The 25,452-nt window shown below is 38.6% G+C and overlaps 1 protein-coding gene across 3 annotated transcripts in view; it reads left to right on the plus strand.

The window, feature by feature from the left end:
* DEPDC1B (DEP domain containing 1B) overlaps positions 1–25,452 on the plus strand; it is a 90,249-nt gene that overhangs the window by 62,200 nt on the left and 2,597 nt on the right. For 2 of the 3 annotated variants that reach the window (XM_005221501.5, XM_059878780.1), the window contains 3 exons: positions 13,397–13,563; positions 16,201–16,377; positions 21,789–21,974. In XM_005221501.5, coding sequence (XP_005221558.1) covers positions 13,397–13,563; positions 16,201–16,377; positions 21,789–21,974 — 530 coding nt within the window. The remainder of the gene's footprint in view (positions 1–13,396; positions 13,564–16,200; positions 16,378–21,788; positions 21,975–25,452) is intronic. The other variant, NM_001191451.1, reaches the window with a different exon arrangement.

The raw sequence follows: 25,452 nt of genomic DNA on the forward strand, positions 1-25,452 counted from the left end.
TACATCTGGTTTAACCTGTGTGTTTTAAAAAGAAAATTTAATATAATGAATTGTAAAACTTTAAGAAATGGGAAATTTATGTAAGAATTTATGATTTGGTTTCTTTAAAAAATTAAAATTTTTTAATTTTAAAAATCTGGCAGTTTTGGATCTTGAATTTTCAGTGGTATAAGCTGCTATAGCTGTGTAATGAGTGCCTCCGCTAGAGGGAGCCAGTGTTTCAGGGACATGAATTCCAATTTACCAAGGCCCCAGGATTCGCTGCTGTTCTCAGATGGTGAAGTCAGGTTCGCTTGACCCCTTTTGCTGCTCATTTATTCCGTTTGTCTGCTCCTACAGGCAGGTGGGCTTACGGCTCCCAGTTTATGTGCTAATAGTCTGGAAGGCTGAACACCCCTTTGCTGTTCCTTTTCTCGTAGAGGTGAAATTTAGAAAGTGCCATTGGAATTCACTAGACTGGTTATCTAACTCTTGGTGGCTCAGTTGGTAAAGAGTCTGCCTGCAATGCAGGAGACCCAAGTTTGATCTCTGGTTTGGGAAGATCCCCTGGAGAAAGAAATGGCAACCTGCTTCAGTGTTCTTGCCTGGAGAATTCCATGGACGGAGGAGCCTGGGTGGGCTACAGTCCATGGGGTCACAAAGAGTCTGACACTACAGAGTAACTAAATTTCACTTTCAGACTAGATGTGATCATCTAGCTCAAAGACTGAGATCTCCGCCTGTGTTGTTTAATCTAGAAATATCCGTGAAGTTAGGTTTTCTGCTTTTTGGTTCTTGTGTATAGTGACTTGTAGAGATCCCCTGGAGCTGTGTGCCATCTCTCTGTCCTTATGCTTCAGATGGTCTCAGGGGCCTTATCCCATGGTAATCCTTAGGGAAAAACAGTTCTTTTTTTCAGAGAGTGCCTATTTGGTGCACTTGACCAAAGAGAAGGGCTCTTGCCCATGTTAGTCCAGAGTTCTCTCTGGTCAGGTCTCTGCTGTCAGGTCCCAGGGCTTATGGCCTGAGCTTTTGAAGTTGCCAATGGGCCAAGTAAGCATATTGAATCACCTCCAAATGTAATGACTACTGTTATGTCAGGACTATTAGAATAAAGTGAGTTAGGTAGTTCTTAAAGATAGAAATTTAGGCAATGCCTAGACATTCGCTGGCTATAACTAAACACATACATTATTTATAAGTATACTAGTAATCATAAGAATAATTGACAAAACTTGGGAAAAAATTAAGACCTTTTTTAGACTATTCAGCAGGATTAATTCCAGCTGGATTAGAGAATTAAATTTTTAAAATGCAAATCTAAAATAGTTGATATTTATCTGATGTTGGGTTGGGTGAAAGACTTTCTAATCATAAAAGCTAAAGAACTCATAAAAGTGTTATAGCAGTTTGGGACACTTTTGTCGGAAAGGGGACGTCATCTTGTTTGTGCATGACTCTGTATCTGCCTTTAAGCCAGTTCACAAAGGCAACTTGCTTGGTTTTCCTTAAAAGTGTCCGGAGAAATAGTCTCATTTACTGTGTCTCTTTTTGGGCAGAGAGTTCTTTTCTTTTTTTTTTAACTTTTTATTTTATATTGGAGTATAGCTGATTAACAATGTTGTGATAGTCTCAGGCTGACAGCAAAGAGACTCAGTCATACATATACATGTATCCACTCTCCCCAAACTCCCCTTCCCATCCAACTTGCTACATAACATTTGTAGGCAGGGAATTCTTACCAATTGATATGTAGTTTGAATTCTTACAGCTTAGAATAAACCATTTCCTTTTTATACCTCTTCTCAGTGGAAATGAAACTGTGACTTAACTTTTATATTCTTTTGGTTGTTCGAAAACTACAGTGAACCCTTCTCAAGTCTCTTATATTCTCTGGCTGAACAGATATGATCCACTGACTTTTTGGAAACTCCAGCCCTTCTCAAAAGTATATAAATTTCACTTCCATTTTGACACTCCCGTAAGGAATAGCTTACTGTATATGTTAATGGAATGATCAGGTCTACTTTGCAAAAATGAAAATTTGTGTTCCTAATGATTTGAAAATAGAAATCTAATATCATCTTTGGAGAGTGGGAAAGAGGGTGACAAAGATAGGTGTCACATAAAACACTGGAGAATTCTGAACCTGTCACTTGGTCATTATGGCCAAAAATGTCACCTAACTTCTAAAACATAGAACATTACAAATTCCCATTGATTTTTATTTTATTACTTTCATAAGGAGCAGTTGGGTTTCTTTGAGATTTAATTATTTATTCACTTATCCTTAGTTCAGCTAAATAACAGAGTGTTTCTCTGATTGAAAAAAGTCTCAGATGAATTGCTTAAGTAATTTGGTGACTAGTTTATTTTTTCATTATTTTATTCATATTTCACCAATGAAAACATGAAGCCCAGGTAACTTATTGGTTTGTTGACCTAGTTGTACCCACTCTGGTAAATTGCTTTTCTTTTCTGGGCCTGTTTTCTCATTGTGATAAATAGCAATAATGCCTATCATACTTATGGGTAGGAAAATATGGAACTTAAAGTGATGGGTAACACATTCTCTATTAGATATTTTTTGTTTGTTTCATTTTGAAAACTACAAAGTATTGGAACAATGCATAAGTTGAGATAGGATAATCATATGTTGCTATCTAGCCATGCCTTCTCTCAAATGATAGGAAGATTTTTTTTATGTAAAAGTATTTGTGATAGAGCTTCATAGTCTATAATTAGGATAAGCACTATTGTATCATTCTGAAGTGGCAGTAACAAGTTACCTCTGCGGCTCTAGAAGGCCCTTGTTATTTTCTCAAGAGAAGGAGGATTCATTGATTTTGTGATGATGAGATTTTAGAAATAATGAAAGATGAAAAAATCACTCTTTTAGTTTTTATTTAGCAAAATGAGATGAGTCCAAAGAATAAAATAGCTAAAGCATTGAAACTCTGTGAACCTTAAACAAAAATCAAGAAGCTCTTTGAAATCAGTGAGTACTTCAAGTACTTGTTGAAGATGTTTCAAGTTCAACTGTAGACTGTCATGGATATTTGAAAGCTAAATTCTCTTGCAGTCATTTTTTCCTGAATCTTGTAGTGTGCTTTCGTCAAGGGAGAAAAAAAAAAAAGACTAGGTAATGGTTAGTAATGAGAAAGAAGTTAGGAAATAGAAACAGACAGCTCAAATTAAAGTTTTTGGAAATTTAAGTATTCCTACATGTATTTGAACTAAGGAAAGCAATACAGAGCACTCCAAGATTCAAAGGCAGAGCTAAAAATGTTGACATTTGAACAGATTGAAAAATAATATCCTTGGGACAGGATGCCCAGAAGGAGTTAAGTATTATAGAAATATCAAATCTTCTCTTTGATCACATCTATAGCACTTCATGGATCACCTCTACCCAGGAGGATTTTCAGTTCTTATCTTCAACTCAGATCTACCTCCTAAATTCAAGGCTAGAATATCTGTTTGACTTCTGACTGTGTATTCCTGGATATTTGTTATATGAAGTCCTCAGTTCAAATTTAGTAGTTCATAGGCCATTGTTTCATAAACTATCATGTTGGATGTGAATTCTATATAGTAGAACAGCATTAAAAAAAAACAAACAGATAAACCCATAGAATAGTGTATAAAATGTCAGAGTACATTGTATATAATACGAGTAGGCATATTTATAAACTTTTTTGTTTTAAATATCTATGTATTTGTATATATATTATTGTGATAGAAGATATATTTCTTAATTTTAGTTGTAGTAAAACATTTTTGGAAAACAATACTCTACCTACCTACATAGTAAGATGATTGTGGGGACTTACGTGAGGTTCCCACAATCTTATGTGATTGTCCCCACAGTGAAGACTTCTCAGAAAATATTGTTCAGATATGACTGGTATTAATAGATAACTGAAAAATGCTTGCCTTTCACATATGGTTCATCCTTTACACATGATTGAAAAAATCACATGACTTGTCCTTTACATTCAGATAAAAATACCTTTTACCTATGGCTCATGTTTTATAGGGCTATTCAGTTTTTCATCCCTAATCTTCAGGGATAAACTCCATTCTGTTTTTACTTTGTGGGAGGGGAACTGGCAATCATTTTTATTTTAAAACCAGCTTTCATTTTGAAGTCTCAAGAAAATGGTTTTCTGGACTCTCTTGTAAAAGAGCTAGTTTCAAATATAGCTTCATTGAGAAATTCTCCATTCTTTTCATTCTCTAATCCTTGCCTCAAGTTAAAGAATGCCATTTTATTTGTCTATCTGTTTATTGAATATTTGTGCATATTCTTTGAACCAACATTTCTGTTCCTATGAATTTATCCTCAGGAAGTAATTGGCTGGTATTTAGGGCAGACTGTTTGGACTCAAATTCTTCTCTATTATTGACTAACTGTGTGATTTGGGCAAATGATATACTCTTTTAAGCCTCATTTTCCTTTATATGTAAATAAAAATTATAATAGTATCTACCTCACAGAGATTATTGTAAAGATTAAATGAGATACTGTTAGAGTTTAGAATACTATTAGATTCATAATAAGATGCTTAATAAATGTTAGCTATTTTCATCATCTTTATAAATTAGGTTTATCATTATGAATGTTAGTTGTTCTTAGTTTTAATTTCAATTAAAAATTTTTTTAATTCGAATATAATTACAACATGACTCAGTTGTATGTATACATATATCCCCTCCCTCTTGAACTTCCCTCCCAGCCCCACAACCCACCCCGCTAGGTCATCATGGAGCACCTTGCTGGGCTCCCTTTCCTTCTTTAGCAGCTTCCCATTAGCTGCTCTGTACATGGCAGTGTATGCATGGCAGTGCTCCTCTCCTAATTCATTCTGCCTTCTTCCCCGCTGTGTTCACAGGTCCATTCTCCATTCCGTTTGCATCTCTATTCCTGCCGTATGTTAATATGTATGTAGAGTATGGTATGGAGAAGGCAATGGCACCCCACTCCAGTACTCTTGCCTGGAAAATCCCATGGATGGAGGAGCCTAGGAAGCTGCAGTCCATGGGGTCGCTAAGAGTCAGACACGACTGAGCGACTTAACTTTCACTTTTCACTTTCATGCATTGGAGAAGGAAATGGCAACTCACTCCAGTGTTCTTGCCTGGAGAATCCCAGGGACGGGGGAGCCTGGTGGGCTGCCATCTATGGGGTCACACAGAGTTGGACACGACTGAAGTGACTTAGCAGCAGAGTATGGTATTAAGTAGAGAGTTTTAATTGATAATTAATAATTGCTGACCATTCACTTTTAATACCAAATTAAAACCAAATTGGACTCATTGAGAGGAAGTTGTTAATTATATATTTAAGGGATTCACAGGTTTGAATCTTAGCTATGAGAAAAGTCTAAAGGTCTTAACTGCTTTGGGCTTTGGTTTTGTTTGCAAAATGGGGCAATATTTCCTATGTTACAGGATAGTCAAAATGATTAAACGTGAACAGATAAAATTGCTTAATATATAGTAACTGGGGCCTAGAAGGCATTCAGTAATGTTCAGTCTTCCAAGATAGGGGAGCAGAATTTTCAAAATCTCATTTGATTGTTAAACAGACAAAATAGTGGTATAACTGATCTCCCAAGTATTTTCAGTCACTTAATATACTAAATTTAGCACCTATAGTGTTCTCGACATCAGAGCAGAAAATAAACATTATATACTTGCCAGACAAACTGTGGAAAAGTCTTCAAGAGATGGGAATACCAGACCACCTTACCTGCCTTCTGAGAAACCTGTATGAAGGTCAGGAAGCAACAGTTAGAACTGGACGTGGAACAACAGACTGGTTTAAAATTAGGAAAGGAGTACATCAAGGCTGTATATTGTCGCTGTGCTTATTTAACTTATATGCAGAGTACATCATGCGAAATGCCAGGCTGGATGAAGCACAAGCCAGAATCAAGATTGCCGGGAGAAATCAATAACCTCAGATATGCAGATGACACCACCCTTAAGGCAGAAAGTAAAGAGGAACTAAAGAGCCTATTGATGAAAGTGAAAGAAAACACAAATAGATGGGGAAACAGTGGCTGACTTTTATTTTCTTGGCCTCCAAAGTCACTGCAGATGGTGACTGCAGCCATGAAATTAAAAGACACTTGCTCCTTAGAAGAAAAGCTATGACCAACCTAGACAACATATTAAAAAACAGAGATATTAGTTTGCTCACAAAGGTCCATCTAGTCAAAGCTATGGTTTTTCCAGTAGTCATGTATGGATGTGAGAGTTGGATCATAAAGAAGGCTGAGTGCCGAAGAATTGATGCTTTTGAACTGTGGTGTTGGAGAAGACTCTTGAGAGTCCTTTGGACTGCAAGGAGATAAAACAAGTTAATCCTTGAGGAAATCAACCTGAATATTCATTGGAAGGACTGATGCTGAAGCTGAAACTGCAATATTTTGGCTACCTGGTGTGAAGAACTGACTCATTTGAAAAGACCCTGATGCTGGGAAAGATTGAAGGCAGTGAGAAGGGGACAACAGAGGACACAATGGTTGGATGGCATCACTGACTCAATAGACATGAATTTAAACAAGCTCTAGGAGTTGGTGAAGGACAGGGAATCCTGGCATGCTGCAGTCCACGGGGTTGTGAAGAGCTGGACACCACTGAGTGACTGAACTGAACTGATACTTATAGAATCAAGCCTTGACATGTATAAAGTCTTCCTGAATTCTGTATTTAATTTTAATAAACATACAGGTATTCTCTTGTACATTGTGAATAAAAAGAGTATTGTTCAAAATTTTGGACACACTTTTATAGTACTGTTTTTGTAACCTTCACAATACCCCTGTGAGATTGGTATTAGTATTATTGCCATTTCCAGATGAGGAAAATCTCAGTGGAGATTAAAGGAGTTGAGTAGTTTTTCCAAAGTCATTTGGTTCTAATTCATTTACCATTGTCCTTGCATCTCCACTTTCCTAATATTGAGTATATAAATGACATGACTTTTGGCCACCTGATGCGAAGAGCTGACTCATTTGAAAAGACCCTGATGTTGGGAAAGATTGGGGGCAGGAGAAGAAGGGGGCAACAGAGGATGAGATGGTTGGATGGCATCACCATCTCAATGGACATGGGTTTGGGTGGACTCTGGGAGTTGGTGATGGACAGGGAGGCCTGGAGTGCTGTAGTTCATGGGGTCGCAAAGAGTCAGACACGACTGAGTGACTGAACTGAACTGAACTGAATGTTTTGAATAATTTGCAGAAATTATTTGTTAATTATTTGTTAAATTATTATTATTTGTTCAAGCTCCAGCTTCTCCACTTAAAAGCTGTGTGACTTGGCCTTAGTCTAATATGATTGGTATCCTGATAAGAAGAGGAGATTAATTTTGGACAAATTGAGGGATGACATGGAGCTCAGAACAAGAAGGCAGCCATCTGTAAGCCATAGAGAGAGGCCTGAGGAGAAACCATACCTACTGAAACCTTGATCATAGTTTCTAGCCTCCAAAACTGTGAGAGAAAAAATTCTATTGTTTAAGCCACCTGATCTGTGATATATGGTTATGGCAGCACTAGCAAACTAATATAAAGCAATTATATATAGGAAAAGCTCCATGACTCTGCATGGGAATCTCCTTGAATCTGTGGCTGAATACACACTAAGCTGTGCATCTCTAGGGTGATAGTCCTCAAAATAGGGCAAATCATAACCACAATGAGATACCACTTAACACCCACTAGGATGGCTATATATAAAAGATGGTTAACAACCTAGATAGCATATTCAAAAGCAGAGACATTACTTTGCCAACAAAGGTCCGTCTAGTCAAGGCTATGGTTTTTCCTGTGGTCATGTATGGATGTGAGAGTTGGACTGTGAAGAAGGCTGAGCGCTGAAGAATTGATGCTTTTGAACTGTGGTGTTGGAGAAGACTCTTGAGAGTCACTTGGACTGCAAGGAGATCCAACCAGTCCATTCTGAAGTCCATTCTGAAATCAGCCCTGGGATTTCTTTGGAAGGAATGATGCTAAAGCTGAAACTCCAGCACTTTGGCCACCTCATGCGAAGAGTTGACTCATTGGAAAAGACTGATGCTGGGAGGGATTGGGGGCAGGAGGAGAAGGGGACGACAGAGGATGAGATGGCTGGATGGCATCACTGACTCGATGGACGTGAGTCTGAGTGAACTCCAGGAGTTGGTGATGGACAGGGAGGCCTGGCATGCTGTGATTCATGGGGTCGCAAAGAGTCGGACACGACTGAACGACTGAACTGAACTGAACAAGTATTAATGAGAATGTAGAGAAATTGGAACCATCATATATTACAGGTGGGAATATAAAATGGCAGAGCCATTTTGTAAAACAGTTCTGTAGCTCCTTAAAAAGGTAATCATAGAGTTACCATGTGATTCAACAGTTTCACCCTTAGGCACATACCCAAGGCGCAATTGAAAGTACATGTCACTACAACCGGTACATGAATGTTCATAGCAGCATTACTCAGAATAGTTAAAAAAAAAAACAAAAAACAAGTCCATCAAATGAGAAATGCAAAAAAAGCAGTATATTTATACAATGGCATATTGTTGAGCCATCAAAAGGAATGAAGTACTGTTAACATGCTACAATGTGGGTGAATCTTGAAAACATTCTCAGTGAAAAAAGCCAGACCCAAAAAAATCACATATTGTATGATTCCATTTATATGAAATATTCAGAACAGGCAAATCTATAGAGATAGAGATTAGTGACTTCCAGGAACTGAGGGGAGGAGAAAACGAGGAGTGACTGCTAATAGGTATGGAGATTTCTTTTTGCAGTGACAAAAACATTCTAGAATTAAGATGGTAGTAATGGGCATAATTTAGTGGATATACCAAAACCAATTGTATATGTGTTTTTTTAAAAAAAGATAATCTCATAAAAAAAGAACAAAGAAGAAAGAACCAAATTGGACTTTCAGGAGTTAAAAAGACGAGGGGTAGAGGGAATTGAATACAGCCCCATGACATATAGGATAATATCAAGTAGTCTAATTACAGGACTTCCCTGGTGTCTTAGACAGTAAAGAATCTGCCTGCAATCCATGAGACCCAGTAGACTTGGGTTTGATCCTTGGGTCGGGAAGATCCCCTGGAAGAGGGCATGGCAATCCAATCGAGTATTCTTGCCTGGAGAATCCCATGGATGGAGGAGCCTGGCGGGCTACAATCATAGGGTTGCACAGAGTTGGACATGACTGAAGTGACTTGGCACAGTTCAGTTCAGTCGCTCAGTCGTGTCTGACTCTTTGCGACCCCATGAATTGCAGCACGCCAGGCCTCCCTGTCCATCACCAACTCCCGGAGTTCACCCAGACTCACGTCCATTGAGTCAGTGATGCCATCCAACCATCTCATCCTCTGTCGTCCCCTTCTCCTCCTGCCCCCAATCCCTCCCATCATCAGAGTCTTTTCCGATGAGTCAACTCTTCTCATGAGGTGGCCAAAGTACTGGAGTTTCAGCTTTAACATCATTCTTCCAAAGAAATCCCAGGGCTGATCTTCAGAAAGGACTGGTTGGATCTCCTTGCAGTCCAAGGGACTCTCAAGAGTCTTCTCCAACACCACAGTTCAAAAGCATCAGTTCTTCAGCACAGTCTAATACACATGTATTTGGAATCCCGGGGGAGGGGTTCCTTCAGAATGGCTCATGTAGCCTTTTGCCCTGTTCCGAGCATTCTTGAAGCACTTTATTTTTACCATCAGGCTCAAGTTTTACTTTCTGTTACCAACCCTGGAATCAGCCATTTTTTTAAGAATTCTTGGTTTCTTTTTGTAGAGAATGATACTTATAAGCCAAGATCTAGTGCCAAATGTACTCATTGTTGTTGGTGGTATTGTTCATAGAAAGAAAACATTCTCAAATAGCACTTTAAAAAGTAACCCTGCCGGACTTCCATGGTGGTCCATTGAAGTCCAGTGAAGAATCTGCCTACCAATGCAGAGGACTCGGGTTCAGTCACTGCTCTGGGAGGAGACCACATGCTGCGGGGCAACAAAGCCTATAAGCTGCAGCTACTGAAGTGTGCCGTAGAGCCCAAGCTCTGCAGCAAGAGAAGTGACTGCAACGAGAAACCCGTGCACCACAACGAAGACCCAGCACAGCAAAAAGAAAGTAACCCTGCAATTTAATTTCTAAATTTTCACCAAAAGTACTGTTTGGAAGGAGGGTGGTATAATAGACATCCATGTGCCCGCCATCCTGACCCAGTACATTTTGCAAGGTTGCAAAGATATCCATGTATTTCTGTGCATGTTGAAGCAGAATCACTAAGTTGTTTGATATTCATGTCTTTACTGGTTCTAGCAAATTGCTTTCCAGAGTTGTCCTGGCAATTTACACATCCATTCGTGATATATTCCTATTTGATTGTTTCCTTGCCAGTCCTTTAATTTTATTAATCTGATGGGTATGAAAAGGAATCTTCTTACTGTTTATTAGTCATGTGGGTTTCTTCTTGAGTAAATTTTTTTTCTATCTTTTACTCAATTTTTTTCTTTTGGTTCTTTTTTGTCATTCTAAAAAATACATTCTAGGTACTAATCCTTAAGTCTGGGAAATATAATTTCATAGTCTGTGACTTGTCTTTTGATTGTAATCACAAGGTAAAAAGCTTTTATGCTTTACTTTGGTCAGATTAATTTGTATCAAGAAATCTTATATAATAAGGAATAGACAAGATCATGGGGTGAATGAAATGAACCACCACCTACCACACCAGGGGCCTTCTTGCCTTCTGAAGATCATGTTGTATATATGGTGGGATTGGAAGGGAATCCTTTATTATGAGCTTCTTCCAGAAAACCAGTCAATTAATTCCAACAAGTACAGCTCTGAATTAGACTGACTGAAAGCAGCACTTGACAAAAAGTGTCCAGAATTAGTCAAAGGAAAATGCATTATCTTCCATCAGGAAAACACAAGACTTCCTGTTTCTTTGATGACCAGGCAAAAACTGTTACAGTTGGCTGGCAAGTTCTGATTCATCCATCATATTCACCAGATATTGCATCTTTGGATTTCCATTTCTTTTGGTCTTTACAAAATTCTCTTAATGGCAAAAATTTCAATTCCCTGGTAGACTGTAAAAGGCATCTGGAACAGTTTTTTGCTCAAAAAGATAAAAAGTTTTGGGAAGATGGGATTATGATGTTGCCTGAAAAAATGGCAGAAGGTAGTGGAACAAAATGGCGAATACATTGTTCAGTAAAGTTCTTGGTGAAAATGAGAAGTGTGTCTTTTATTTTTACTTAAAAGCCAAAGGAACATTTTGGCTAACCCAATATCTATATTTGTATCTACATACACTCATACCTTCTTTATCCATTCATCCATTGATGGGCACTTCAATTGACATTGGAATGGAACAGGGGAGCATGCATCTTTTATAAATTAGTGTTTTTGTTTTATTCAGATAAATACCCTAGAGTGGAATTGTAAGATCATATGATAGTTCTGTTTTTTAATTTTTGAGAGTATCTTCTCCCATTCCATAATTGGAGTTTTCATTTTGTTGATAGTTTTCTTCACTGCACAAAGGCCTTTTAATTTGAGGTAGTCCCATTTGTCTAATTTGCTTTTGTTTTTTGGAGACGTATCTCTTCAAATATAGTAAAGACTAATGTCAAAGAGCATACTGCTTATTTTCTTCTAGAATTTTATGGTTTCAGGTCTCACATTTTAGTCTTTAGTTGATTTTGAATTTATTTTTATGCATAGTACAAGAGTAGTCCAGTTTGATTCTTTTGCATGAAGTTGTCCAGTTTTCCCAGAAACAATTATTGAAGTGGCTGTCTTTTCCCCATTGTGTGTTCATGCCTCCTATATTGTAGATTAATTGCCCATATAAGTATGGTTCATTTCTAGGCTCTCTGTTCTGTCCCATTGATCTGTGTGTCTGTTTTTGTGCTAGTACCATACTGTTTTGATGACTGAAGCTTTGTAGTATTGTTTGAAATCAGGGTATACGATACCTCCAGCTTTGTTCTTCCTTCTCAAGATTGTTTGAGGCATTCAGAGTCTTTTTTGTTTCCATAAAAATTTCCTCTCTAATTTCCTCGTTTCTGACTTGAATATTCTTTGCACTCTGCTCTGTCTTCACACTACTCTCATTGCTGTTCAAACATTCCAAACATATTCCCTTGTCATAATCTTTGTAATTGCTATTTCCTTCACCTTGAAAATTTGTCTCTGTGATATTTACCAGGCTTACTCTCATTTTCTTTGGATCTCTGCTCAAATGTCCTTACAGAGTTACCACCAAAACTCTTGGAGTATTTTCCCATCACTCCCCAGCTCCTTTTCCTTTTAAACTTTTCTTCACACAGTCCTTAGTCTAGCATTCAAGACCTTCCAAGATCTCATCTCTACCGACCTTTTTAGCTTATTTTCTACTGGGCTCTCACAGCCTATGCTACTGTCCTGCTGAGTGACTTAGAGTTTCCCTGATATGCCCTTTGCAGATGTTTCTTGCAGCGCCCCTCACATTTTGCTACTTCATGGGCCTCTTCTCACAGTGCACAAGCTCTTCAAAGAGAGCTAGCATTGTTCCTGGCATGTTGTATGTGGCCAGTAAATATCTGCTGAATGTAAAAGGTGATTTGGTCTCTTAAATCAGAGACTAGTGGGAACTTGAAAATGTTGGATATGGACCAATACATTGGTGAAAGCAGTTTCATCTCTTTAGAAGGCTTGAAGATGGACAAATACGGTTGAAGAGAACACAGTATTAGAATACCCTAAATTTTAGCAAAATCATACTGGCTGAGGAGGGTTGACATGTAACACAATTGAATCAGCACACTTAGCTAGAAAAAATAGCTTAATTGGGAGGAACGATTATTTGACAGATGTTATTTAGAAGTAGAGTCTTTGGCAGTGAGTAGAATGATTCCAAGAGCATTAGTCCTGTTATTTAGTCCATGAGAGTCAGGAAATATGGTGACCCTGCTCATCATAAGGAAATAGTACAAAAGGGGAGACTTCAGGACAGGGATGGCACATTCATGTTCTTGCCCATGCTATCTTGGGTCTCTTACACTATCTGAGTATTGAGTGTGTTACCTTAGGCTTAACCTGACTGCTCTTGATTCAATGGGAAAGAATGCTATGAAAATTTAGTTTTAACTGTCAAGTTGTGGGAGGGAAAAATGGCTGTGTTTGTTTTATATATTTGCCATGCCTAGTTGATGGTTTGTATTTTCTATGCTCGTTGTGACAGTGGATCTGTAGCAATTAGCCCAGTATAATTGAACATGTGAACGTGCTTTATATAATTTTAGTAATACATATTTTATAAAAATGTGACCATAATAGAGTCAGGTAGGCTATAGGTTTTTAAAGGAGTAAAACCTTTTATTTTTCCTCCCCTAAATCAGGTTTGTTACAGAAAGAGAAAATGGCCATCGAAGCCTTTCAAATTTGCTGCCTCCTCCTGCCCCCTGAAAATAGGAGAAAGTTACAGCTGTTGATGAGAATGATGGCAAGGATCTGCTTAAATAAGGAGATGCCACCACTGTGTGACGGCTTTGGCACCCGAACACTGGTAGGTTGATTTCTGACATCTAAGAGGATTGGGGTTTTGGGGATAAAATTCACTCGAGTCAAGTTTACTAATTTGGCAACCAGAGGAAGGTACAAGGCAGGCTGGCTTAAGGAGCCATGGCTTGAAATCCACTCAGGCTGGTATTATTCTTTTGGTCTTAGTGACTAAAGAACATTTTTTGTTGTTCAGTCCCTTCGTCATGTCCGACTCTTTGTAACCCCATGGACGGAAGCATGCCAGGCTTCCCCTGTCCTTCACTATGTCCTGGAGTTTGCTCAAATTCATGTCCATTGAGTTGGCAATGCTGTCTAGCCATCTTATCTTCTGACGTCCACTTCTCTTTTGCCTTCAATCTTTTCCAGCATCAGGGTCTTTTCCAGTGAGTCAGCTCTTCACATCAGGTGGCCAAAGTATTAAAGAACGTAATGAAAAGTAAAGAATGAGTAGGGGTAGACTCTGAGTGTAGAGATAGCTGCTGCATCCTGCCTGCCGTCAGCACAAAGAGAAGAAAGTGTGGTCAGGAAAGATCACTGGCCTCTCAAGAAACACATTCTCTCCTTCATGACAAAAAGGGCTGCAAAGTCTTTGTTACTATAACTAGTAGGATAGATGCACCATACATCATAGATTAAAAAACAAAGAAATGAAATAGAGTTGGACCAGACAACTTGGAAAGAGAGAGAAAATGTGTATCTTTCAGGCTATGATCCAAGCGTCCATGAGTGAGGATATTTCTTAATATATTCTCAATTTTGCTTAAAAAAGTAGGCTGATTTTTATTTCTCCTTTATTATGTCAGCGTGTGTTTTAAATTTTTTAATTTTCCTCAGAAAATACAAAGCAAAATTGTCTCATTGGTATGTACATCCTTTCCATATGCTGTTGGACCACTGTGTATGCCTGAGGGTTCACTGGCCCACTTTTGGAGGTGTGGCACAAGGTCAGAGGACCAGTCAGTGCCCAGGAGAGTGATTCTTAACTCTTATGGTAGGTGGATATTTAGGTGGGCTAATGGACCTTTCTGAAATGCTAAAGGAGTCTTTGCATCTATTTCCCAGAAGAATGTATATGTAAAATTTGCATACAATTTCAAGGGATTCCCAAATCCCTGGGGGCTAGAGTCCCCGGACAAAGAGTGTCTGTGTGTGTCTCTTCCTCTGTGCATGTACGTGAGTGAAGATAAAGTATCCCCTGTAGTAGGTGGATGAAATGAAGTCTTATTAAACAGAATTACATTATGTCATGTGTATTGGTGTTTTTAAAATTGAAGTATAGTTGATGTACAATTTAAGTTGCAGGTGTACAATATAGTGATTTACAATTTGTAAAGGTTATAGTCCTTTTATAGTTATAAAATATTGGTGATATTTCTTCTTCAATATATATATTACAATATATACTTGTAGCTTATTTTATACATAATAGTTTGTAATCCTTAATCCCTTACCCCTGCATTGCCCTTCTCTCCTTCCCTCTCCACACTGGTAGCCTTCCATTTTTTCCTCCGTGTCTATGAATCTGTTTCTTTTTTGTTGTATTTGTTAGTTGTATGTTTTGGATTCCACATATAACTGATATCATACAGTATTTGTCTTTCTCTGCCTCACTTATTTACATGCTTATTGGTTTTGAGATAAGATTGTCAGCAATAAAATTTGTAGGAAAAGGGGAAAAAAATCCATCATCCTAAAGGAGACCAGTTCTGGGTGTTCATTGGAAGGACTGATTTTGAAGCTGAAACTCCAGTACTTTGGCCACCTCATGCGAAGAGCTGACTCATTGGAAAAGACCCTGATGCTGGGAAAGATTGAGGGTAGGAGGAAAAGGGGACGACAGAGGATGAGATGGTTGGATGGCATCACCGACTCAATGGACGTGGGTTTGGGTGGACTCCGGGAGTTGGTGATGGACAGGGAGACCTGGTGTGCCGCAGTTCATGGGGTCGCAAAGAGTTGGACATGACTGAGCGAGTGAACTGAACTGAACTGAACTGAAAGGATTGTATTAAGAATGGAGTAGTTAAAATGAATTCTATGGAAGCAACTGCTATATTTTTTATATTTCATTACTTAATGCACTTCTGATGGTTTTGATCAAAGATGATTATCAATGCACTTACAAAATCCTGGAGAAAATAACAGTTAACTAGGAAAAACTATGATGTTTGAAGCACAGATTGTGATAGCTGATTTTTTTTTAAGTAAAATAATAATGAAATTAGGATATTATTAGGCTAAATGGTTATAAAGTACTTTGAACTTGAGTGCTACATGGATTCAAGTCATGATGGTGATAATAATTTTCAGAACTTGTTTAATATATATTTAAAACATCTATAAAAGGAGATGTCTTTAAAAACTGCTCAAACAAGCATCTCTGCTAAGTCCCTGTGAGATATGAGGCACATTCTGTTCTTGCTGGTTGATGAGAAGATTACCCCATCTGAGATGACCAGGTGTGTCCAGGTGACAGGTAAGATGGGCACTCTGTCCTGTGGGTCATTTCTCACTGACTAGTCAGTTTCTTTTTTGAAAAATAGTTCAGAGCAGGTAAGAAACCAAACCAAAACAAAATCCTCATCTTGTGTTTATTTAAAAATTCACTCCCTTAACCTCATTTTTTTTTTTTTTTTTTAAGATGGTTCAGACATTTTCCCATTGTATCTTGTGTTCCAAAGATGAAGTGGACTTGGATGACTTACTAGCTGCTAGGTTGGTGACATTTCTGATGGACAATTACCAAGAGATTCTGAAAGTCCCCTTGGCCTTGCAGACCTCCATAGAGGAGCGTGTGGCCCATCTACAAAGAGTCCAGGTAAAGGAAGGGATGTTACCAGCCCTATAAAATTGCCTGCCAAAAGTCATGTACATTTGCTAGGCTTCTTGGCGTTTTTGTTAATGAAGATTCAGTTAATTTGTACAAAGTGCTTACAACTGGACTTGGTACATTGTAGGCACCGCATGTGTTTGTTCTTGTCTTTGAAAAATGTCTGGAATACCCACTAGGTTTTGTGGTGCCAATCAATGCTGCATACTTTTGTTTGCAAATTCCTTAAATGGGTTGGTTCAGACTCTGCGTATACTTCCTGATGAAAGTGATTTATGTGGAATAATGCCTTGATTCACAGTAGCCTTGCCACCTAGACACTATTTTTTGAATGAGAAAGCTGAGGGACAGAGAACGTAGGTAATATGTCCAAGGTTACAGAGCTAGGATTCACATTGATGAACTCATTCTGCAGAATCAGTGCTCTGAACTACCCTGCCATACTGCCTCGCCATAAGCCATAGAGTGGTAGAAGGACTCACCTGGCTTCAGAGCCATAGGACCTGGGCCAGACCCCTGGCTCCCTACTTTCCTGATTGTTTGGTTCTGAGCAAGTTTCTTAACCCCTCTGGATTTCAGTTTCTGCAAGTGTTAAAATAGTCCATACCTACTCTATGAAGTTGTTGTAAAGAGTAGATGCTGCATTATAAAATCCTTGGCACAGATGTCTGTCATATGGCAGATACTTTTTCAAAGGTAGCTATTTTTATAGTTTTTATTGTCATTGTGGTTACTATATTAAAATGATGCAAAAGAACTATAATGTATTACTATCATGTGGGCCCCACAGTAGAGTTTGTATGTCAGCCTGTGGGAGCAGGAACTCTGGGTAAAGGCAAGCAGAAGGTCTGCTTGGCTCCTTCTGAATGACTGGATCTCTTTCTCATTAAGCATTTTTTGAGGCTCCACAAATAAAGACCAGTGAACTGCTATCCCCCAAAGTATCATTAAATACTTACCTGTTTTTTAATGTGCAATTTAAGAATTAAAATCAAAGTTTTTTTTTTTTTTCTAGTTTTTGGTAATTACCAACCTAATACGTTGAAAGAATTTGGAAAATATAGAAAATACACCCAAAATATCAGAGTAACTCTAAATGTTAAGTCAGTGTTAGAGTCTTTTTAGATGTTTTTCTGTTTCCCCTTCTCCCTCCTTTCCTTCCATCTCTCCCTCTTTTATTCCTCTTTTATAACTTAGTTTATAAGAAAGTTATCTACTTTCTCTTAACAATACAGCAAGAAAAGTTTCCACATCGTTAAATATTCTTGATTGTCCCAAAATGGCCAGGAGCACAGACTCAAGCTAAATGGTATTTGAATTTCTGATGTGCCCTTTATTAGCTGTGTGACTATGGCATGTTTTATAATGTCTCTTGGGGCTTCCCTGGTAGCTTAGCTGGTAAAGAACCCGCCTGCAATGCAGGAGACCCCAGTTCGATTCCTGGGTCGGAAAGATGCCCTGGAGAAGGGATAGGCTGCCCACTCCCATTCGTGGGCTTCCCTGGTGGCTCAGACAGTAAAGAATTCACCTGCAATGTGGGAGACCTAGGTTCGATCCCTGGGTTGGGAAGATCCCCTGGAGGAGGACATGGCAACCCATTCCAGTATTCTTGCCTGGAGACTCCCCATGGACAGAGGAGCCTGGTGGGCTGCACTCCATAGGGTCACAAAGAGTCAGACACGACTGAGCAACTAAGGAGACACACACACACACACACACACACACACACACACACACACACACACACACACACACACACACAACGTCTCTCAGCTTTAGCATCTGTCTGAACATATCTTTTCTCATCCATAAAATGGGATAACAATAGTTAATACCTACCTCTAGGGCTATCTTGAGGATTGAATGGTTTAACACATATGAAGTGCTTAGAATAATGTTTATCACACAGTAAGCCCTCATTTGGTACTGCTGCTGTTATTATTAACATTATTGTTAGATTATTCCATAGAATCATTATAATTAATATTCTATAATATCATTATAATTAGTAATATAATATTCTATAATAGAGATATGCCATATTTTATTTAAATGTTTTTCTTTGGTTTAGTATTTAGATGGTTTTCATTTTTTTTCTCTTGTGCAAGCATTATAACAGTAACTTTTTTATAGCTAAGTTTTTTTCTTGTTTAGCTCCTCTGATTATTTTCTAAGAGTAAATTCCTAGGCGTGGCATTGCATGGTCAAAGATCATGAATGTGTGTTAAACATTGATTGCATACTGTCAAATTTCTGTTTTGAGTGATTGTTTCAGTTTGCATTCCCATCATTGGTAAGAATTACACCCCTGCCTACTTTGGGTATTATTTATTAACATACATACCTTTGCCATTTGAATGAGTGAAAATATAATCTTACTGTTGTTTTAGTTTAATCTCCCACCTCCCCTTGATATTTTATGAGCCAAACTTTAAAATAAAAATAAAAAGGAAAACACAATAACTTTCACTGCATTTCTGCAAGCAACACTGCAGGCAGTGACTCTGTTGCTCTGTGTCTTGGACTTGTGTGTTCACACCGCACAGCCCTGTGAGCTCTTCTCTGTCAGCTGAAGAGCAGAAGGCTGAGAGGTGATGAACTTAACTGCAGAGCAGTGTGATCCTGTGAAGGGGCACAGCAATGGCCCTGAATAAAATCAATAACTATCTGGTTGTCCAGTTACATTTTCTCTCTTAGAAGTACACACTCAAATAGCCAAAAAGTTGTTTGTTTTTGCCCTCAGAATCTATAGATTTCTCTTCTCTCACATAGACCTCTCTGTCATATAATATTTGGGGTCATGCCTTTCTGAAAATGAAGTGTTACCTGGAATGTTCTGGTGTTTCATGGTTGACCCTGGGATAGATAAGCAGTGAGATCTGCATTGTTTTTGACACCTACCTTCTGTTGGCCTCGTCTGTAACTCTTTTCCTCTTGCATAGGTATCTGTTATTTTTCTCATTTCCTAGGCTTCAGCCTGGTACATTTTACTTGGGCCTCACCGTTTATTCTGGCTCTTCTGGTGCTTTTTCCAGACTTCTGGTTCACATAAAAATTAAGTGTTGAGTGTGTGCCCCTTTTCCTTATGGGTCTGTTCTCTCTCTCTCTCTTTCTCTATCGGGTTGTCTAAATGACCTGGTAAACTGATGCCAAGGCATGGAATGTACTTGATGAAATACCCCTTCTTGGCAACACATTTATTTTTAACTGTAGCTTCTGGAAAAAAAATCTTAAACCAAAGATGTGAATGTAATGGTAGGAATCTTATCCACCACAGAAGAACAGTAGGTGAGATATATATATATATATGCACTATACATAGCTCGTCTTGTGTGTTTGGAATCATTTTAGTCAACATGTTTATTAGTTTATGTGTAAGTTTCAGATCTTATTAGTAGAGGGCACAAGGTTTATTTGCTTATGAAAATGGCTTTTAGGTTTAAAGAGGCAAAAACTCTTGTTTAAAACTGTGGCTTATATGAATTTTTTTTGTCATTATGGAAGGACTTTTTTTATAAATTCATTTTATTTTTTAATTTTTAAAATTTATTTATTTTTAATTGAAAGATAATTGCTTTACAGCATTTCATTGGTTTCCATCAAACATCAACATGAATCAGCCATAGGTTTACCTCCATATGTCCCCTCCTACCTGAGCATCCCTCCCACCTCCCTCCCCATCCCACCTCTCTAGGTTGTTTCCGAGCCTGTTTGAGTTCCCTAAGTCATAGAGCAAATTCCCGCTGGCTATCTATTTTACATGTTACTCTCTCCATACCCCCCACCCTCTCCTTCTCCTCCTCCCGACAAGCTGTGACCATAATCTGTTCTCAATGTCTGTGTCTCCATTGCTGCTCTGCAAATAGATTGATCAGTACCGTCTTTCTAGATTTCATATATATGTGTTAGTATATGGTAATTGTTTTTCTCTTTCTGACTTACTTCACTGTGTATAATAGGCTCTGGGTTCATCCACCTCATTAGGACTGACTCAAATGCATTCATTTTAACGGCTGAGTAATATTCCATCACATATATATGTATTACAGCCTTTTTATTCATTCATCTGTTGATGAACACCTAGGTTGCTTCCATGTCCCAGCTATTGTAAATAGAGCTGCAGTGAACAGTGGGTTACATGTGTCTTTTTGAACTTTGGTTTCCTCAGCATATATACCCAGTAGTGAGATTGCTGGGTCATATGGTGGTTTTATTCCTAGTTTTTTAAGGAAACTCCGTACTGTTCTCCATAGTGGCTGTATCAATTTGCATTCCCACCAACCGTGCAAGAGAGTTCCGTTTTCTTCACACCCCCTCCAGCATTTATTGTTTGTAGATTTTTTGATGATGGCCATTCTGCCTAGTGTGAGGTGATATCTCATTGTAGTTTTGGTTTGCATTTCTCTAATAATGAGCAATGTTGAGCATCTTTTCATATGTTTACTAGCCATCTGTATGTCTTCTTTGGAGAAATGTCTGTTTAGGTCTTTTGCCCATTTTTTGTTTGGATTGCTTGTTTTTCTGGTATTGACTTGTATGAGTTGACTGTATACTTCTGAAATTAATTCTTTGTCAGTTGTTTCATTTGCTATTATTTTTTCTCATTCTGAGGGTTGTCTTTTCACCTTGTTTATAGTTTGCTGTGAAAGCTTTTAAGTTTAATTAGGTCCCACTTGTTTATTTTTTGGTTTATTTTCATTACTCTAGGAGGTGGGTCATAGAGTATCTTGCTGTGATTTATGTCATAGAGTATTCTGCCTATGTTTTCCTCTAGGAATTTTACAGTTTCTGGTCTTACATTTAGGTCTTTAATCCATTTTGAGTTTATCTTTGTGTATGGTGTTAGGAAGTGTTCTAATTTTGTTTTTTACATGTAGCTGTCCAGTTTTCCCAGCACCACTTACTGAAGAGACTATCTTTGCCCCATTGTATATTTTTGCCTCCTTTGTCAAAAATAAGGTAACCGTAGGTGCATGGGTTTATCTCTGAGCTTTCTATCTTGTACCACTGGTCTATATTTGGTTTTGTGCCAGTACCATACTGTTTTGATGACTATAGCTTTGTAGTATAGTCTGAAGTCAGGAAGGTTGATTTCTCCAGCTCCATTCTTCTTTCTCAAGATTGCTTTGGCTATTAGGGGTCTTCTGTGTTTCCATATGAACTGTGAGATTTTTTTGTTCTAGTTCTGTGAAAACTGTCATTGGTAATTTGATAGGCATTGCATTGAATCTGTATATTACATTTGGTAGTATTGTTATTTTCACAACACTTTTACTTTTCATTATAGAGTTTTCCCCATGAATGTCATAGCATTCCTTCTAGGAGATACGCTGTACTATCTGAATTAATTTTTGTAATTTATTTGAAAATGTACTTCACTAATAATCCATTTGCCTCAGATAAAATACCCAGGAGCTGACATGGATATTACTTTATCTGCTCCATCATTTTGCCGTCAAATCAGCCCAGAGGAATTTGAATTCCAAAGAGCATATGGCTCCCAGGAACCTCTGGCAGCCTTGTTGGAGGAAGTCATCACAGATGCCAAACTCTCCAGCAAAGAAAAGAAGAAAAAATTGAAGCAGGTAAAAGGGGTATTCTTCCTAAGTCATTTCTTCTCCCTACCGTTCTTATGTTGTTTTTTCCTTTTTATTCTCTGTTTTAAGAGATTTCACATGAATCTTATCTTCTGAGACAGAGCAGTTTTGAAAGTATTATTATTCATTTTATGTACTACTTTACACAACTGTGGTCAGTTTTCCAGATCTTTAGTCTCCACTGTAGATCTTTTACCATTATTGAGATCCTCATTTATGAGGCTATTCTCTAATATTTGTCCTTGGGTTTGATATGTGGTTTGATGTGAATTTATTGTAAGCCCACTTGGAGGAGGTCACCATTAACCCCACCATAGAGCTGCCAGAACTTACACAGGACTGGGAAATAGACTCTTGGAGGGCACGAACAGAACATTGTACACCAGGACCCAGGAGAAAGGAGCAGTGAGCCCACAAGAGACGGGCCCAGACTTGCCTATGAGTGTCCAGGAGTCTTCAGCAGAGGTGTGGGTCAGTGGTGGCCTGCTGCAGGGTTGGGAGCACTGAGTGTAGCAGTACATGCATGAGATCTTTTGAAGGAGGTCACCATTATCTTCATTACCTCCCCCAGGTAGATAGCAGGGAGGGAACACAGTTCCACCCATCAACAGAAAATTGGATTAAAGATATACTGAGCATGGCCCCGCCCATCAGAACAAGACCCAGTTTCCCCTTCAGTCAGTCTCTCCCATCAGGAAGCTTCCATAAGCCTTTTATCCTTCTCCATCAGAGGGCAGAGAGACTGAAAACCACAATCACAGAAAACTAACCAATCTAAACACATGGACCACAGCCTTGTCTAACTCAATGAAACTATGAGCCATGCTGTGTAGGGCCACCCAAGATGGATGGGTCATGGTGAAGAGTTCTGACAAAATGTGGTTCACTGGAGATGGGAACGGCAAACCACTTCAGTATTCTTGTCTTGAGAATCCCATAAACAGTATGAAAAGGCAAAAAGATAGGACACTGAAAGATGAACTCCCCAGGTCAGTAGGTGCCCAGTATGCTACTGGAGATCAGTGGAGAAATAACTCCAGAAAGAATGAAGAGATGGGGCCAAAGCAAAAACACTCAGTTGTGGATGTGACTGGTGATGGAAGCAAGGTCTGATGCTGTAAAGAGCAATATTTCATAGAAACCTGGAATGTTAGGTCCATGAGTCAAGGCAAATTGGAAGTGGTCAAACAGGAGATGGCAAGAGTGAACATTGACATTTTAGGAATCAGAGAACTAAAATGGACTAGAATGGGTGAATTTAACTCAGATGACCATTATATCTATTACTGTGGACAAGAGTCCCACATAGTCAACATAGTCATCATAGTCAACAAAAGAGTCCGAAATGCAGTACTTAGATGCAATCTCAAAAATGACAGAATGATCTCTGTTCATTTCCAAGACAAACCATTCAATATCATGGTAATCCAAGTCTATGCCCCAACCAGTAATGGTGAAAAAGCTGAAGCTGAACGGTTCTGTGAAGACCTACAAGACCTTTTAGAACTAACACCCAAAAAAGATGTCCTTTTCATTGTAGGGGACTGGAATGCAAAAGTAGGAAGTTAAGAAACACACGGAGTAGCAGGCAAATTTGGCCTTGGAGTACAGAATGAAGCAGGGCAAAGGCTAATAATATTGAGTTTTGCCAAGAGAACACACTACTCATAGGAAATACCCTCTTCCAACAACATAAGAGAAGACTCTATACATGGACATCACCAGATGGTCAACACCGAAATCAGATTAGTTATATTCTTTGCAGCCAAAGATGGAGAAGCTCTATACAGTCAGCAAAAACAAGACTGTGAGCTGACTGTGGCTCAGATGAACTCCTTATTACCAAATTTCAGACTAAAATTGAAGAAAGTAGGGAAAATCACTAGACCATTCAGGTATGACCTAAATCAAATTCACTATGATTCTACAGTGGAAGTGAGAAATAGATTTAAGGGACTAGATCTGATAGAGTGTTTGATGAACTATCGGGGGAGGTTCGTGACATTGTACAGGAGATAGGGATTAAGACCATTCCCAAGAAAAACAAATGCAAAAAAGCAAAGTGGCTGTCTGAGGAGGCCTTACAAATAGCTGTGAAAAGAAGAGAAGCGAAAGCAAAGGAGAAAAGGAAAGATATACCCATTTGAATGCAGAGTTCCAAAGAACAGCAAGGAGAGAGAAAAAGACCTTCCTCAGTGATTAGTGCAAAGAAATAGAGGAAAACAATAGAATGGGAAAGACTAGAGATCTCTTTAAGAAAATTAGAGATACCAAGGGAACATTTCATGCAAAGATGGGCTCGATAAAGGACAGAAATGTATGGAACTAAGAGAAGCAGAAGATATTAAGAAGAGGTGGCAAGAATACACAGAAGAACTATACAAAAAATATCTTCATGATCCAGATAATCACGATGGTGTGATCACTCACCTAGAGCCAGATATCCTGGAATGTGAAGTCAAGTGGGCCTTAGGAAGTATCACTACAAACAAAGCTAGTGAAGGTGATGGAATTCCAGTTGAGCTATTTCAAATCCTGAAAGATGATGCTGTGAAAGTGCTGCATTCAATATGCCAGCAAATCTGGAAAACTCAGCAGTGGCCACAGGACTGCAAAAGGTCAGTTTTCATTCCAATCCCAAAGAAAGGCAATGCCAAAAATGCCCAAACTATCTGCTGAATTGTGCTCATCTCACATGCTAGTAAAGTAATGCTCAAAATTTTCCAAGCCAGGCTTTAACAATACATGAACCATGAACTTCCAGATGTTCAAGCTGGTTTTGGAAAAGGCAGAGGAACCAGAGATCAAATTGCCAACATCCGCTGGATCATCGAAAAAGCAAGGGAGTTCCAGAAAAACATCTATTTCTGCTTTATTGACTATGCCAAAGCCTTTGACTGTGTGGATCACACAAACTGTGGAAAATTCTTAAAGAGATGGGAATACCAGACCACCTGATCTGCCTCTTGAGAAACCTATATGCAGGTCAGGAAGCAACAGGTAGAACTGGACATGGAACAACAGACTGGTTCCAAATAGGAAAAGGAGTACGTCAAGGCTGTATATTGTCACCCTGTCTATTTAACTTCTATGCAGAGTACATCATGAGAAATGCTGGGCTGGAAGAAGCACAAGCTGGAATCAAGATTGCCGGGAGAAATATCAATAACCTCAGATATGCAGATGACACCATCCTTATGGCAGAAAGTGAAGAAGTAAAGAGCCTTTTGATGAAAGTGAAAGAGGAGAATGAAAAAGTTGACTTAAAACTCAACATTCAGAAAGCTAAGATCATGGCATCTGGTCCCATCACTTCATAGCAGATAGATGGGGAAACAGTGGGAGACTTTATTTTGGGGGGCTATAAAATCACTGCAGATGGTGACTGCAGCCATGAAATTAAAAGATGCTTACTCCTTGGAAGGAAAGTTATGACCAATCTAGATAGCATATTGAAAAGCAGAGA

Source organism: Bos taurus, chromosome 20 (assembly GCF_002263795.3).
Source record: "Bos taurus isolate L1 Dominette 01449 registration number 42190680 breed Hereford chromosome 20, ARS-UCD2.0, whole genome shotgun sequence".
NCBI classification, from domain to species: domain Eukaryota; kingdom Metazoa; phylum Chordata; class Mammalia; order Artiodactyla; family Bovidae; genus Bos; species Bos taurus.